The sequence below is a fragment of the Myotis lucifugus genome, unplaced genomic scaffold, assembly GCF_000147115.1.
Source record: "Myotis lucifugus unplaced genomic scaffold, Myoluc2.0 scaffold_0, whole genome shotgun sequence".
NCBI classification, from domain to species: Eukaryota; Metazoa; Chordata; class Mammalia; order Chiroptera; family Vespertilionidae; genus Myotis; species Myotis lucifugus.
Window position 1 is genome coordinate 25,167,233 of NW_005871048.1, and position 13,169 is coordinate 25,180,401.

At 34.0% G+C, this 13,169-nt stretch overlaps 1 protein-coding gene across 3 annotated transcripts in view; it reads left to right on the forward strand.

The window, feature by feature from the left end:
- Positions 1-13,169, forward strand: part of TTC37 (tetratricopeptide repeat domain 37) — a 77,899-nt gene that overhangs the window by 56,437 nt on the left and 8,293 nt on the right. For all 3 annotated transcript variants that reach the window (XM_006081209.3, XM_023749847.1, XM_023749840.1), the window contains 4 exons: positions 2,584-2,712; positions 7,336-7,457; positions 9,288-9,446; positions 11,992-12,144. In XM_006081209.3, coding sequence (XP_006081271.1) covers positions 2,584-2,712; positions 7,336-7,457; positions 9,288-9,446; positions 11,992-12,144 — 563 coding nt within the window. The remainder of the gene's footprint in view (positions 1-2,583; positions 2,713-7,335; positions 7,458-9,287; positions 9,447-11,991; positions 12,145-13,169) is intronic.

Genomic DNA, 13,169 nt, shown 5'->3' on the forward strand with positions numbered 1-13,169 from the left:
ACCTATAACTAATAAATTACTTAATAAACATATTTAGTTATTTTTATGTGTAGTTACCTCCTTTAAGATTGGAAATATGTCTTCTGTGGTTTGAAATGCCAAAGTGCTAGCCTCACCCACACTAGCTCTTAGTTCTAACCAGCTGTGTCATGTATACCCCATCTATCACAAAAGGTACTAAGGAACTGCATGTGGACTGCATCAGCATTCTTCCACTGCTGCTAGAGGACTAGAATGTGCAGCAGTGTAGGGTTATGAGACATATTTTTATATATTATTTTTAATATGAAATACAGCATTAAACAATTTATTTCCTTAGAGCACTTCAAACAGTTATTAGATCAGAATGCTATTGCTTTTGGCTAGGTACTGATGGGAAACAGGTATACAAAGAACAGGTTCCATGTTATCTTCACAATACATTGTAAAGATTCTAACTAAACTGCAAATATTAAATATTTCAGAGAATTTTTATAAAATAACCAGACCAATATCTTATTGTTTATTATGTCTTTTGTTTTTGAAATAATCAGAATGAAAAGAGACCCTAAACATTTGAGTTTATTTATATTACACATTGGGTATGTTTCTGATTTTTGGAAGTGTTATCAAGCAAGTGTTAGATAGAATTATTCTCAATAATTCTTACTGTGGATCCGCAGTTACAGAAGATCTCTTAGCCTTTGATTGTGTTAAGTGGCATAAACTTTAGAAAGGTAAGATTGCCCAAATAAGGTCCTCTCTAATGATGTTTTCTGATTTTCCTATATTATCTAGAGAAATATGTACCCAAGGAAGCAGAGTTATCATATAAGGTGCTTAAAATAGGGACTGAATAATAAAGATGAGTACCTGTTTGAGAAATGTCCTTGGAGACCAATGAAAGTGAATATAATTGTAATTATATATAGTAACGCTACACCTTCTTGTAGATCTTTAGGTGAAATAAATACAAGGGATTTTTTCAGAACTTTAAATATAATCTCAAGAATTTAGAATTAAATGGGAGGAAATCCAGTTTCTGCTAGATTACTGTGATATTAAGAGGTATTTTTTAGCAAATTATATTTAAAATTTTTTAGGTGTATATATATATTATATTTAAAGTATTTATATTATTACTTTGTTTCCAAGGGAATTTGAGTTGCCGATTATCTATGAAAGAGTTAATGAAAACAGCAATTCTTTTGAATTAAGATAGAAGAAATATCTAGCAACTAATGTCTATTTGCTCCACCAAAATCTAAATATTAGAAAGCCCTACAGGAATCTGTTTTTCAGTATCTTAGTAAATCAATATTCAGAAATTGAGTCCACATCATTTGGTAGTACTGTAAACCTGATAGCATGTTCAGTTGCCTTGTTTTATAGAAAAATGAGTCTGAAAGGAAAAGCTGCCACATAGTTAAGTGTCAGTGTTAGACCTAAACCCAAAGCTAATACTAAGCCACATTATAAATTCTAGGGAATGGTCCCCATTTCCTTATTCTGGAATTTGAATAGTCTTAATGTTATTTAAAATAAGGTAGTTATCTGGGACAGACATTATTTTGTAATATGGAGATATATAATTTTTTTGCAAAAGTTTTTCATCTGTATTAGATTTCTAATGTTTCTTGTACCATTAGCAGTATCACTAATAATCTATAAATGAAATAGATATAGATTTCAGACATTTGATAGGAAACATGCTAAATGGGGCAGTTAGATATGAAAAAATATAAAATTGAAGCTAAAAATGTATGCTTAAATGACTGTATTGTTAACTAGCACCCCCTTGTGGAAAATTTAAATTATTTATTTGCTTTTCAAGAGTAGCAAGACTAAAATATTAACCACTGAATTGAACTGCAAAATGTTCTTTATAAAATAAAAAATTAAACAAATTTTAAAAACCTAAGTTCCTAGCTTCTTTTTTCACAACTACTTTTGTTATAAAGAGGAGTTTATGCTCATAATCTCTTTCTAGGTATTATTACCTCCTTAACCTGCTTCTATCAGTCTTTCCCCTAATGCCATGAACCTTCTATCAAGGTGTGGAGGAAGAAAGGAAAAATCAAATGAATGAAAAGATATATAATACTATAATTGCTTCCCTTGGAATGTTAAAGTGACTTTCATGCTTGGCTGTTAGAACATAGGTGAAATATAGTTGTCTTGAGCTTTTATTTTGGCTCAAACTTTTCTTAAGAACTGAGAAATTGTTGCCTTGCTTTACCTATGACTGAGCCTTTAAAACGGACTGATTGATGAAATTGCATGCTTGTATGAGACTTGTCCAATGAAAGTGACTATAATTGACCTTTCCACAGAAACATAGCAGTCTAGGCAACTGAACTATCCTTGGAAGAAAAGCTTAATAGGATATTTCTCATCCTCTGACATGTTTGATAACAATGGCAAATGCTGAAGGATGAATATAGTAATGCACCTTCTGAAAACAAGTATAATTTAATTTTAAGAAAATGGAATTTTTGTAGATAAAAATAATTTTTGTGTGTGTTTGTAAACTATCTTTTTTGGTATTTTTTTTAGTAACATGTTAATATTAACAAGGCCTCTAACTCTATTTCCTATGTTTAGGTGATCCTGCTATCTGGGCTGGGCTAATGGCAGCTTGTTATGCTGATGATAAACTGGCTCTAGTGAACAACACTCAGCCAAAAAGGATGGATTTGTATTTGGCACTGTTATCTGCTGTTTCTGCTTCAAGTAAGTTTAAAACAGCATTTTGTAATGATAAATTCAGGATAAAGTACTCAGAAGAATATCACCAATAGGTAGTGGGAACAATTAGCTCTACACTAAAGGCTGTTATGGTCTTATCTAACAAAGTTTAAAATAAGCCTTGAAAAGATTAAATCATTTTTAAGAAGCAGAATTGCTTACAGGACAAAACTTAAGAACATTATAGTAATACAAAAATATCTAGCATTCAACAAGGTAAAATTTGCAATGGATAGTATCCAGTTAAAATTTAATAGGTATGCAAAGAAGCAGAAAAATACCACCCAGAATAAGGGGGAAAATCCATCAGTAGAAACATATATACAAATGACACATGATAAAAATCTCTTTAGAATGTAATAGATTACTTAAAGCATGTATAGTAACAATACCACAAAGGGCAAGAGGGGAAAATAGAAGTATTTTGTTGTAAAATTTTTGTACTATCAGTAAAGTAGTGTAATATTATTTAAAGGTAAATTGTAACAGGTGAAAGATGAATACTCTAAACCAGCCGTGGGCAAACTACAGCCCGCGGGCCGGATCCGGCCCATTTGAAGTGAATAAAACTAAAAAAAAAAAAGACCGTACCCTTTTATGTAATGATGTTTACTTTGAATCTATATTAGTTCACACAAACACTCCATCCATGCTTTTGTTCCAGCCCTCAGGTCCAGTTTAAGAACCCATTGTGGCCCTCGAGTCAAAAAGTTTGCCCACCCCTGCTCTAAACCTTAAAATAGACACTAAAAAAAAGAGTTATAGCTAATAAACCACCAACGCAGATAAGCTGGAATAATAAAAAATCATCCAAAAGAAGAGGAAAAGGGAACAAAGAATAGATGGAGCAAATATAAAGCTCAGCGCACGAAATCACGTGGCCCCGCCTACCCGCACTCGTCTCCTAGTGAGTCTGGTTGTGGTCTTTCTGCGTTATGGCGTGACGACCACAGGCCTTTTATGATATAGATAATAACACATTAGAGTTAAACCCAGCCATATTACTAATCAAATTCAATATAAATGGCCTAAATACCCCACTTACAAGGCAGAGATTGTCAAATTGTATAAAAAAGCAGGAGCCAACTACTGCCAAAAAGAAACATATAGACAAAATATAAATCTGGCCGAAACCGGTTTGGCTCAGTGGATAGAGCGTCGGCCTGCAGACTGAAAGGTCCCGGGTTCGATTCCGGTCAAGGGCATGTACGTTGGTTGCGGGCACATCCCCAGTAGGAGATGTGCAGGAGGCAGCTGATCGATGTTTCTCTCTCATCGATGTTTCTAACTCTCTATCCCTCTCCCTTTCTCTCTGTAAAAAATCAATAAAATATATTTAAAAAAATATATATATATATAAATCTGTATTTAATATAAAAGTAAAAAGAGCCTAAAAAGTAAAAGGATGGAAAAAGATACATGCACCGTGCCAACACTAATCAAAAGAAAGTTGGAGTGGCCATGTTAATTTCGGACAAATTAGAATTCAGTGCAAAGAATATTTCAGTGATAACGAGGGTCATTTCACAATGGAATCAGTTCATCAAGAGGACGTAACAAGATAGGTCTACCTCCTTTCATTGCACTTTGGTTTATAGTACTTGCAGATACTGTGTTCTTTTCAAATGGAAGGTTCGAAGCAACCCTGTATTGAGCAAGTCTTTCTGCACCATTTTTCCAACAGCATTTGCTCACTTCATGTCTCTGTCACATTTTGGTAATTCTCACAACATTTCAAACTTTTCATTATAACTATATGTGTTGGTGATCTGTGATACTGTAATTGTTTTGTGGCACCGCCAACCACAGCCATATAAGATGACAAACTTAATAAATGTTGTATGTGTTCTGACTGCTCCACCGGCCCTCCATTTCCCCATCTCTCTCCTTCTCCTTGGGCCTCCCTATTTCCTGAAATAAATATTGAAATTAGACTATTAATAACCCTACAATGGCCTCTAAGTGTTAAGTGAAAGGAAGAGTCAATCAATGTGACAAACTTTATTATTGTCTTATTTTAAGAAATTGTCACAGCCACCCTAATCTTTAACAACCACCATTCTGATCTGTCAGTAGTCATCAATATTGAGGCAAGACCTCTACCAGCAAAAAGATTACAACTCACTGAAGGCTCAGAAGCTGATTAGCAGTTTTAGAAAAAGGTATTTTTTAATTAATGTATGTACATTGTTTTTTTAGACATAATGCTATTGCACACTTAATAGACTACACTGTAGTATATACATAACTTTTATATTCATTGGGAAACCAGGAAATTTATGTGACTCACTTTATTGTAGTAGTTTGTAAATGAACCCGCAATATCTCTGAGAATGCCTGTAGTAAACATTTAGGCACTGATTAACAGAACTTTAAAAGACATAAAATATGCATGGTATTTCATAGTAAGATAGTAAAAAAAATTTTTTTTTTTGAAAAAAAAAAATGCATGGAGCAGAAACTTACAAGTAGAACCAAAAGGAGAGATAGACAAATCCACAATTATAGTTAAAAGTTTCAACACTGTCTTGATAATTGATAGAACAATTGGACAGAAAAATCAGTAAAGACATAATAAAGACTTCAACAAGACTGTCAACTAATTTTACTTAACTGGTGTTTGTAAAACACTTCTAACCACAGTAGAATGCATATTGTTGTCAATTGTACAAAGAATATTCATCCAAATATATCATTATGGGCCAGGAAACAGATGTAAATAATTGAAAAGGATTCAGATCTTACAAAGTATATTATTTAATACAATGAAATTAAATTGGACATCAGTAACAAAACATATCTGGAAAATTACCAAATAGTAAGAAACTAACATACTTCTAAATAATCTAGGTCAAAGAATAAATCAGAAGGGAAATTAGAAAATGTTTTGAATTGAATGAAAATTTAAAAACAGTGTATCAAAATTCTACAATGCTACTAAAGCACTATTTTTAGGGAAATTTATAACATTACATGACTACATTGTAAAATAAGAAAGGCTTCTAATCAGTGACCTCACATTTACCTTAGGAAACTAGAAAAAGGAAGAGAAAATTAATCCCAAAGTAAGCAGACAAAAAGAAATAATGAAGAGCAGAAATCAATGAAATAAAAACAGAAAATCAACAGAAGCAAAAATTAGGTCTTTGAGAAGATCAATATAATTGATAAGCCTCTAGGCAGACATCAGGAAAAAAAAAGATACTACCAATGTCAGGAATGAAAGGGTACATTACTATAGCCATTAAAAGGCTTATGAACAACTTTATGCCATTAAATTTGGCAACTTAGATGAAATAGACAAATTCCCTAAAAGACACAAAGCTTACTAAAGAAGAGATAAACTGTATAGCTTTATCCTATATAATAAAAGGCTAATATGCAAATTGTCCCTTTGACCAGGAGTTCGACCAGGGGGTGGGGCCAGCCAGCCAACCGTCCGTGGTCCTTCCCTCTTGCCTGCCCTGCCCAATTGGCCCTGATGTGGTGGGCCAGCCAGACTCCACCTATGCACGAATTCGTGCACCAGGCCTCTAGTATCTGATAAAGACACTGAATTTATAGTTAAATCCTCTCACAAAGAAAACTCCAGGACCACTAATGAATTCTACCAAACATTTAAGGAAGAAGTAATACCAGAAAGTTGAATGGTAACACTTTCTAACTTCTTCTGAGACAAAATTACCATGATAGCAAACCAGACAATGACATTACATCATGATCAAGGGCAGTTTGTCTTAGGAATGCAATGTTGCTTTGACATTTGAGAATGAATGTCATTTACTATGTTAACAATTGTGAAGGATGCTAAACCAGTGGTTCTCAACCTTCCTAATGCCACGACCCTTTAATACAGTTCCTCATGTTGTGGTGTCCCCCAATTTCATTGTTACAAATTGAACATAATTAAAGCATAGTGATTAATCACAAAAACAATATGTAATTATATATGTGTTTTCCGATGATCTTAGGTGATCCCTGTGAAAGGGTCATTCGACCCCAAAAGGGGTTGTGACCCACAGGTTGAGAACTGCTGTGCTAGACAAAGAGTATATGCTTTTTTATTTTGTAAGAAATTTTAGAATATGCAAACTGATCTATTTTGATTGAAAATGATTAGTGGTTGTTTATGGACATAAAGTAAAAGGAGTAATGTCAGTTGGGGGCAGAAGTGATTAAAAAGGGACAGAAGGAGACTTTTGGTCATGAGTATGTTCATTGTCTTGATTGTGTGATGGTTCACAGATGTTTACTTATGTTAAAACTCATCAAATTATACAATTTGAATATGTGCATATGTGCAACTTATTGTATGTCAGTTATATTGCAGTCTTTAATTTTTTCAGTGAATTATTTTTATTTTTACTCTGGATGTAGTGATTTTTAATATGTCACAAGTATGTGAGGTCTTAAGTTATCACAAATATTCCTACATGAAACTTTTCAGAAACCTATTTCATAATAGGATAGTCTATGGTATTCCAGTGGTTCATGTAAGTTTAAAAAATTTACCTAAGTCTTATTGTGATCCTTACTAGCAACTATTTACTTCTCTGTGAACACATTATAAATTGCAGAAAAAGTAACACTGACATTTTTTGTTTATAGTTAAAGACAAAGAATTCTTCGAAAGTTACAACGAATCTCTGGAAAAGTGGTCTCTCTCCCAAGCTGTCACAGGCCTAGTAGACACAGGAAAAATATCAGAAGCTGAAGCCCTTTGCACAAAGGTATTGTTATGGAATTGACCATTGAGTTTTATAGATTCTTATCCTATTTGGAAAATAACTTCAGATAGAGTGCATGCTATTTAAAGAGCACACGGTAGTGTGGTGGTGGTAGTGGTGGTGGTGGTGGTGGTGGTAGTGGTGATGTGATGATAATCATGATGATAGCCCCTAACATTTATTATTATTGATAGCACCCAACATTTATTGAGTATTTGCCACAAGCCAGTCACTACATTTAGTAGTTTGTATTTGAATTTCACAACAATCCTATGGCAAAGGTATTTATAATTATCCCCATTTTTACAAATGGAAAAAATAGAGGAATTTGCACAGAAGCTCACAGCTACAAATTGATGGAATTGATTTGAACTTGCATTTGTTTGACTCTAGGATCCAAGCTCTTAATAGATTTTTTTCCTTGGTACCTTTAGGGGGGCAATATTTTTATTTTATTTCTGCTTACTCTTTTCAGAGTGTAGTTTTTACATTCCTGAATAATAGGCTCTGTGAGTAAATTCTTAGCACCGTACCTAGCGCATAGTAAGGGCTCAATAAATAATTACTGAATGAATAGATCAGTTTTATACATCTACTCAGAAATAATATAATGGGTTAGGAGAGTTTTAAGCATCACTTTTCCTGAAAATGTTATGTTTCATAAATGTTTACCAGGGAGATTGTGTTGTCTTCCTAGAAATTTTTTTGAAAGAGCAATATAAATTTTTCAGAGAAAGAAGAATGGGTCTTTGAAGACCTCTTTGGCCCTTGAATTCTCTGAAAAGCAGAATAATAAATTTTTTCTTTTACTTAAGAAATTCCATCTCTGTTCAGTACAGGTTAGTATTTTATAGTGAGAGTTTAATAATCATAAATTGACAGTTGGCTATGCTCTATCTGACAGAATAAGAAATATTTTTATGAACCTTTCCTGTCATTTTGTTGTTCCAGTCTCTTACTTAGAAAAAAAAAGCAATCAAGTACATTTTAGAAATAAATACATTTAAGACTATGACCTAATTAGTAAAAAAATAAAATAAAAAATAGAAAGAAACATGTTACTGAGAGACAAGCTATAAAGGAAGAAATATTTAATACAACAGTGGAAGGATTTTGGTAGAGAACTTTCTTTAAGTTCTTCCATATGTATATATGGAAGGAGATACATATACATGTATACAACACACTTATGTATGTATGTACATGCTTGGTAAATTGGTAAATGGGTCATTTCTCTTACTCTCAATGTGTATGAAGTCTGTGCCTGATGGAAGGACATGCAATGAATACCTAGAGGTTCAAGAAGATAAAAAATTATACCTCTTTCTTTTTTACATAGGATTGTTTTTTCCAGTAAGGTGTAGTGTTAGCCTTCACTGTTAATTTTATATATTCTTAGTTCTGTCATTTACATTCAGAACTTAAAGTTCTTAGGAATACTAATTTTGGATTTGTTGCTATAAGACTTTAAAGCTTTCTTAATTGTTGATTATAAGTTTTCTTAATTTAAAATTTATCACCTGAGAATAAACCAAGTGAAGGTAACATAAATCTATAATACATGACTTATAAATTACAATAATGGCATTATCGATTTTAAAGATTATTTATATGTAGAGTTTGATATTCCCAAGATGTTCAGTGTTTTCTTTATTTTACTTTTTCAGTTATTTATAATTTTAATAAGAAAAGGTCAAATTTAGATCCCCCCTTAGATCACCCCCCCACCCCCATGGGGAATAGCTTAATTGGAATAGCTTCATTGCCTGTTACATTTAACATTTAACCCATTTTAACCTATTTTATGTATTTCTATCTGGGGTTTACATTTAGAATTTAAAAAGTAACCCTGATCAGCCAGCTGTTATCTTACTTTTGAGACAAGTGCAGTGTAAACCACTCCTGGAATCACAAAAGCCTCTCCCTGATGCTGTCCTTGAAGAGCTGCAAAAAACTGTTATGTCCAACTCAACCTCCGTTCCAGCATGGCAGGTACATCCTCTCCTTTCTTACAATGATCGCTGAATTAAAATACTCTGAATTAGCTGAGGTCAGGGATATGCTCCATTTTTATTTGTCTTGCCTTTGAACTCACCATAAATTTCTCATTTTCAAGACTTAAAGGGTGCTGTGATTAAAGGAACTAAGGAAGTTGAATACTAATTTTGGATCTGTTGCTATAAGACTTTAAAGCTTTCTTAATTGTTGATTATAAGTTTTCTTAATTTAAAATAATGCTGAAAATACTATCTTTTGCATGGGGTTGATGTAAGAGAGTTAAAGAAGTATTACAAACATTTTCACAATGTTACTATAATGATGTTTAATTCTGCCTCGAGAGGGCATATGTATTTTTTCCTTAGCTACTTTACAATTCACTCATGTCCAAGATTTCAGTGGTAATTTAGTGCTTTTAGAAATAGTTATTTTCAGGAATGATGTCTGGATCAACAGATTGTCTGCCCTTTTAGCTGACTCTGGTTATCCACAATGACAAATACACAATGATGAGTATGTGCTTTATTCTTAATGATTTTAAAATATAAAAAGCACATAATTACTTTATTCAATTGATTATATTTCCCTCTGCATCCCAGAGGAAGTTTCAAAAGGGCTTTTTTATGTAGATTTTATAGAAGTTTATTTTACTACAATAGTTTTATATTCCAATCTTTCATTATATGAACTTTTTCTTGTCCCTGCTTAAAAAGATTATCTAATGGCATTTTTTATGCTAGCTAAGTCTCCTCTTTAATCCTTGAAGAAAAATGGTGCTTCTTTTCTTCTCTTAGAGTAAGCTTGCCATGTGAGAGTTAAGATACTTTAATTAAGGTCAACTGGATATTGATGACCTCACTCATATTCTTTCTCAAAGGTAAAAATACCTTGTCAAATAAAGAGATAGTGTGTGTGTGTTATCATATAATTCACAAAGAATGAAGTGTAAACAATATTTAAGATACCACTCATTACATTTTTACATATGTATACCTTTTTTGTTGTTGTTGGTCCTCACCGGTGGGTATTTTTCCATTGATTTTTAGAGAGAGAGTGGAAGAGAGGGAGAAAGAGAGAGAAACTTCTATGTCAGAGAGAAACATTGATTAGTTGCCTCCCACATGGCCCTGGGCGATCCCAAGACTCTTCAGTCGGTGGGCTGACACTCTATTCACTGAGCCAAACCGGCTAGGGCTGTCCTACCTATATCAAGATACAGAGCATTTCCATCAACCTGCCTGCCTCTCCCATGCCTCACCTTTGGTTTCCCCCATTTCAAAGCAAGAGTAGGGCCTACTATTCTAGCACCTCTATCTAGTTTTGTCTGTTTTTGAATTTCATATAAATGGAACATTCTTTTGTATATGGTTACTTTCATTCAACATCATATTTAGGAGATTAATTTAGTTGTTCATGTGGCTATAGGTTTTTTTTATTTCATTTTATAAATATACTATAATATATATTCCTTTTACTGTTGACATTTGGATTATTTGCAACTTTTGGCTATTCTGATTAATACTGGCTGTGTCCATCCTTGGATGCATCTTTTGTTGAGTCATAGGGTATATGTTCCTTTTACATATTGCTGGGGTCAATTTGTTAATACATTTGTTTAGAATTTTTGTACTTCTATTCATGAGAGTGTTTGCCTTATAATTTTTCATTCTCTTAAAGTTCTTGCAAATATGTATTCTGAAGTTATTGAGTATAGTCTTCTAAATATTTCATTTAATCAAGCTGGTTCATTATATTTAACCTAGAGGCCCAGTACATGGATTTGTGTACCGGTGGGGTCCCTCAGCCTGGCCTGTGGGGATCAGGCCGAAACCGGCTCTCTGACAATCCCCCTAGGGGTCCCGGATAGCGAGAGGGTGCAGGCCGGGTCAAGTGACCCCACTGGTGCACAATAGGGGCCTGGGAGGGACCCGTCTTGCCCAGTCCTCATCAGGGCCAGTCTGGGCCGGCTGGCCAGGTAGGGACTGCGGGAGGTTGGCTGGCTGGGGAGGGACCGCGGGAGGGCTCCAGGGCATGTCCGGCCAGTCTCACCCAGTCCTGATTGGCCGGACCCCAGCAGCAACCTAACCTACTGGTCGGAGCGTCTGCCCCCTGGTGGTCAGAGCGCATCATAGCGACTGGTCGAACAATCTAACAGTTGGACACTTAGCATATTAGGCTTTTATTATGTAAGATATTCTATACCCTTACTAATTTTTGTCTTTTAAAAAAATCATTGTTGAGATAGGTGTGTTCAAATCTCCAACTGTGATTAAGGATTTGTCTATTTTTCCTTTTATTTCTGTCAATTTTTGTTTCATAAATTCTGTGTTATTAGGTGTATACAAATGTAGGAGTGTTATTTCTTCCTGTTGAATGCTGTTCCCTCTCTTAACCTGGGATTTTTGGTTTTTGGGCACAAAACTTACCAATAATTTAAAAAAAGTAACTTCATCAAAGTTTATTGAATTTGTTGAAAGTAGAATATCACATTGTGTACTAAACTAAAACCCTGTGGGTGCTTCTTTTTTCTATTTCTCAGTGGTTGGCGCACATATATCAGTCTCAAGGAATGATGAGTGCTGCAGAGATGTGTTATAGGAAGAGTCTACAAGTCGCATCCCAGCAGGGCAGTTGGAGTGGGAAGCTGTCGAGTCTGTTGAGGCTAGCACTGCTCGCATTAGAAGTCTGCATGGTAAGGCCTTATTGTAATTGTGATCATTAAAATTGATTCTTTTATTTTTCTTTCAGGTGAAAGCTTTTTCCATAGTGATATCCTAGTGAGTTCCTGTTGTTTCATTGCCTTCTAGTGTGGTCTCCTGATAAACTTTGTATTTGGGCTCTTGGTGGCCATAAGAGTAACATAAACCCCATAGACTCTAGCCAAACCTTCTCAGTGTTTGGTGAAAAAAAACAAAGATTCCAATTTTAAGTTGGCTTATGATAGAATATACATTTTTGTTTCTTGGTGATTTAAGTTAGAATTAACCCAGTCACTCATATGTGGCAAAGATGCCAATAATTAACATTTTCACTCATTTCTCAGTTCAATTTGACATTCTGTAAAAGGGATATCTGGTAATTTTTGACTTGACATCCTATTTTAGGCTTATTAATCTAAAAGTATTATATGGTAACGTGGAAAACTCTTCAAGATAAGTGTTTACGTTGATGTGTGGGGATGCAAACTGCAAAACAAGATGTCTGGTATTTTATTTGGGTGTGGTATATATTTTTAAGAGTATATATCTCTGCATTTTGTGTATGTGTGTACATATTTTTATATAAAGATATAAAAGTTACTTTGAATAATATAGCACTGGGGGGTCTTTAAGGAATGGCAGAGGATTTATTTTTTATTTCCTTTGATAGTGTTTGAATTTTTTCTCATATGCATGTTACTTCTGTAATTAAAAGGTAAACTGTCATTTTTGTTTTGTTTTAAAAGATTAGAAGAAATTGTCATAGACAGGCTTGAATTCACTCATACTTTCACAATAGTAGTCCACTGTCAATATTGTTTACTTGTTTTAACCAGACAATTGGCAAAGAAATATAAGAATTAGGACATTTTTAGCTTTGGTGCTATCGAGCAGATTTGGGGGTTCCTTAGGTCAGGGGACATGTTTTGGTCATCTTTGCCACCTTGCTTTACCACTCTGCCTTGTACCCAAAAGCTCCTCAATAAATGGTTTTTGAATAAATGCACAAGTAATAATG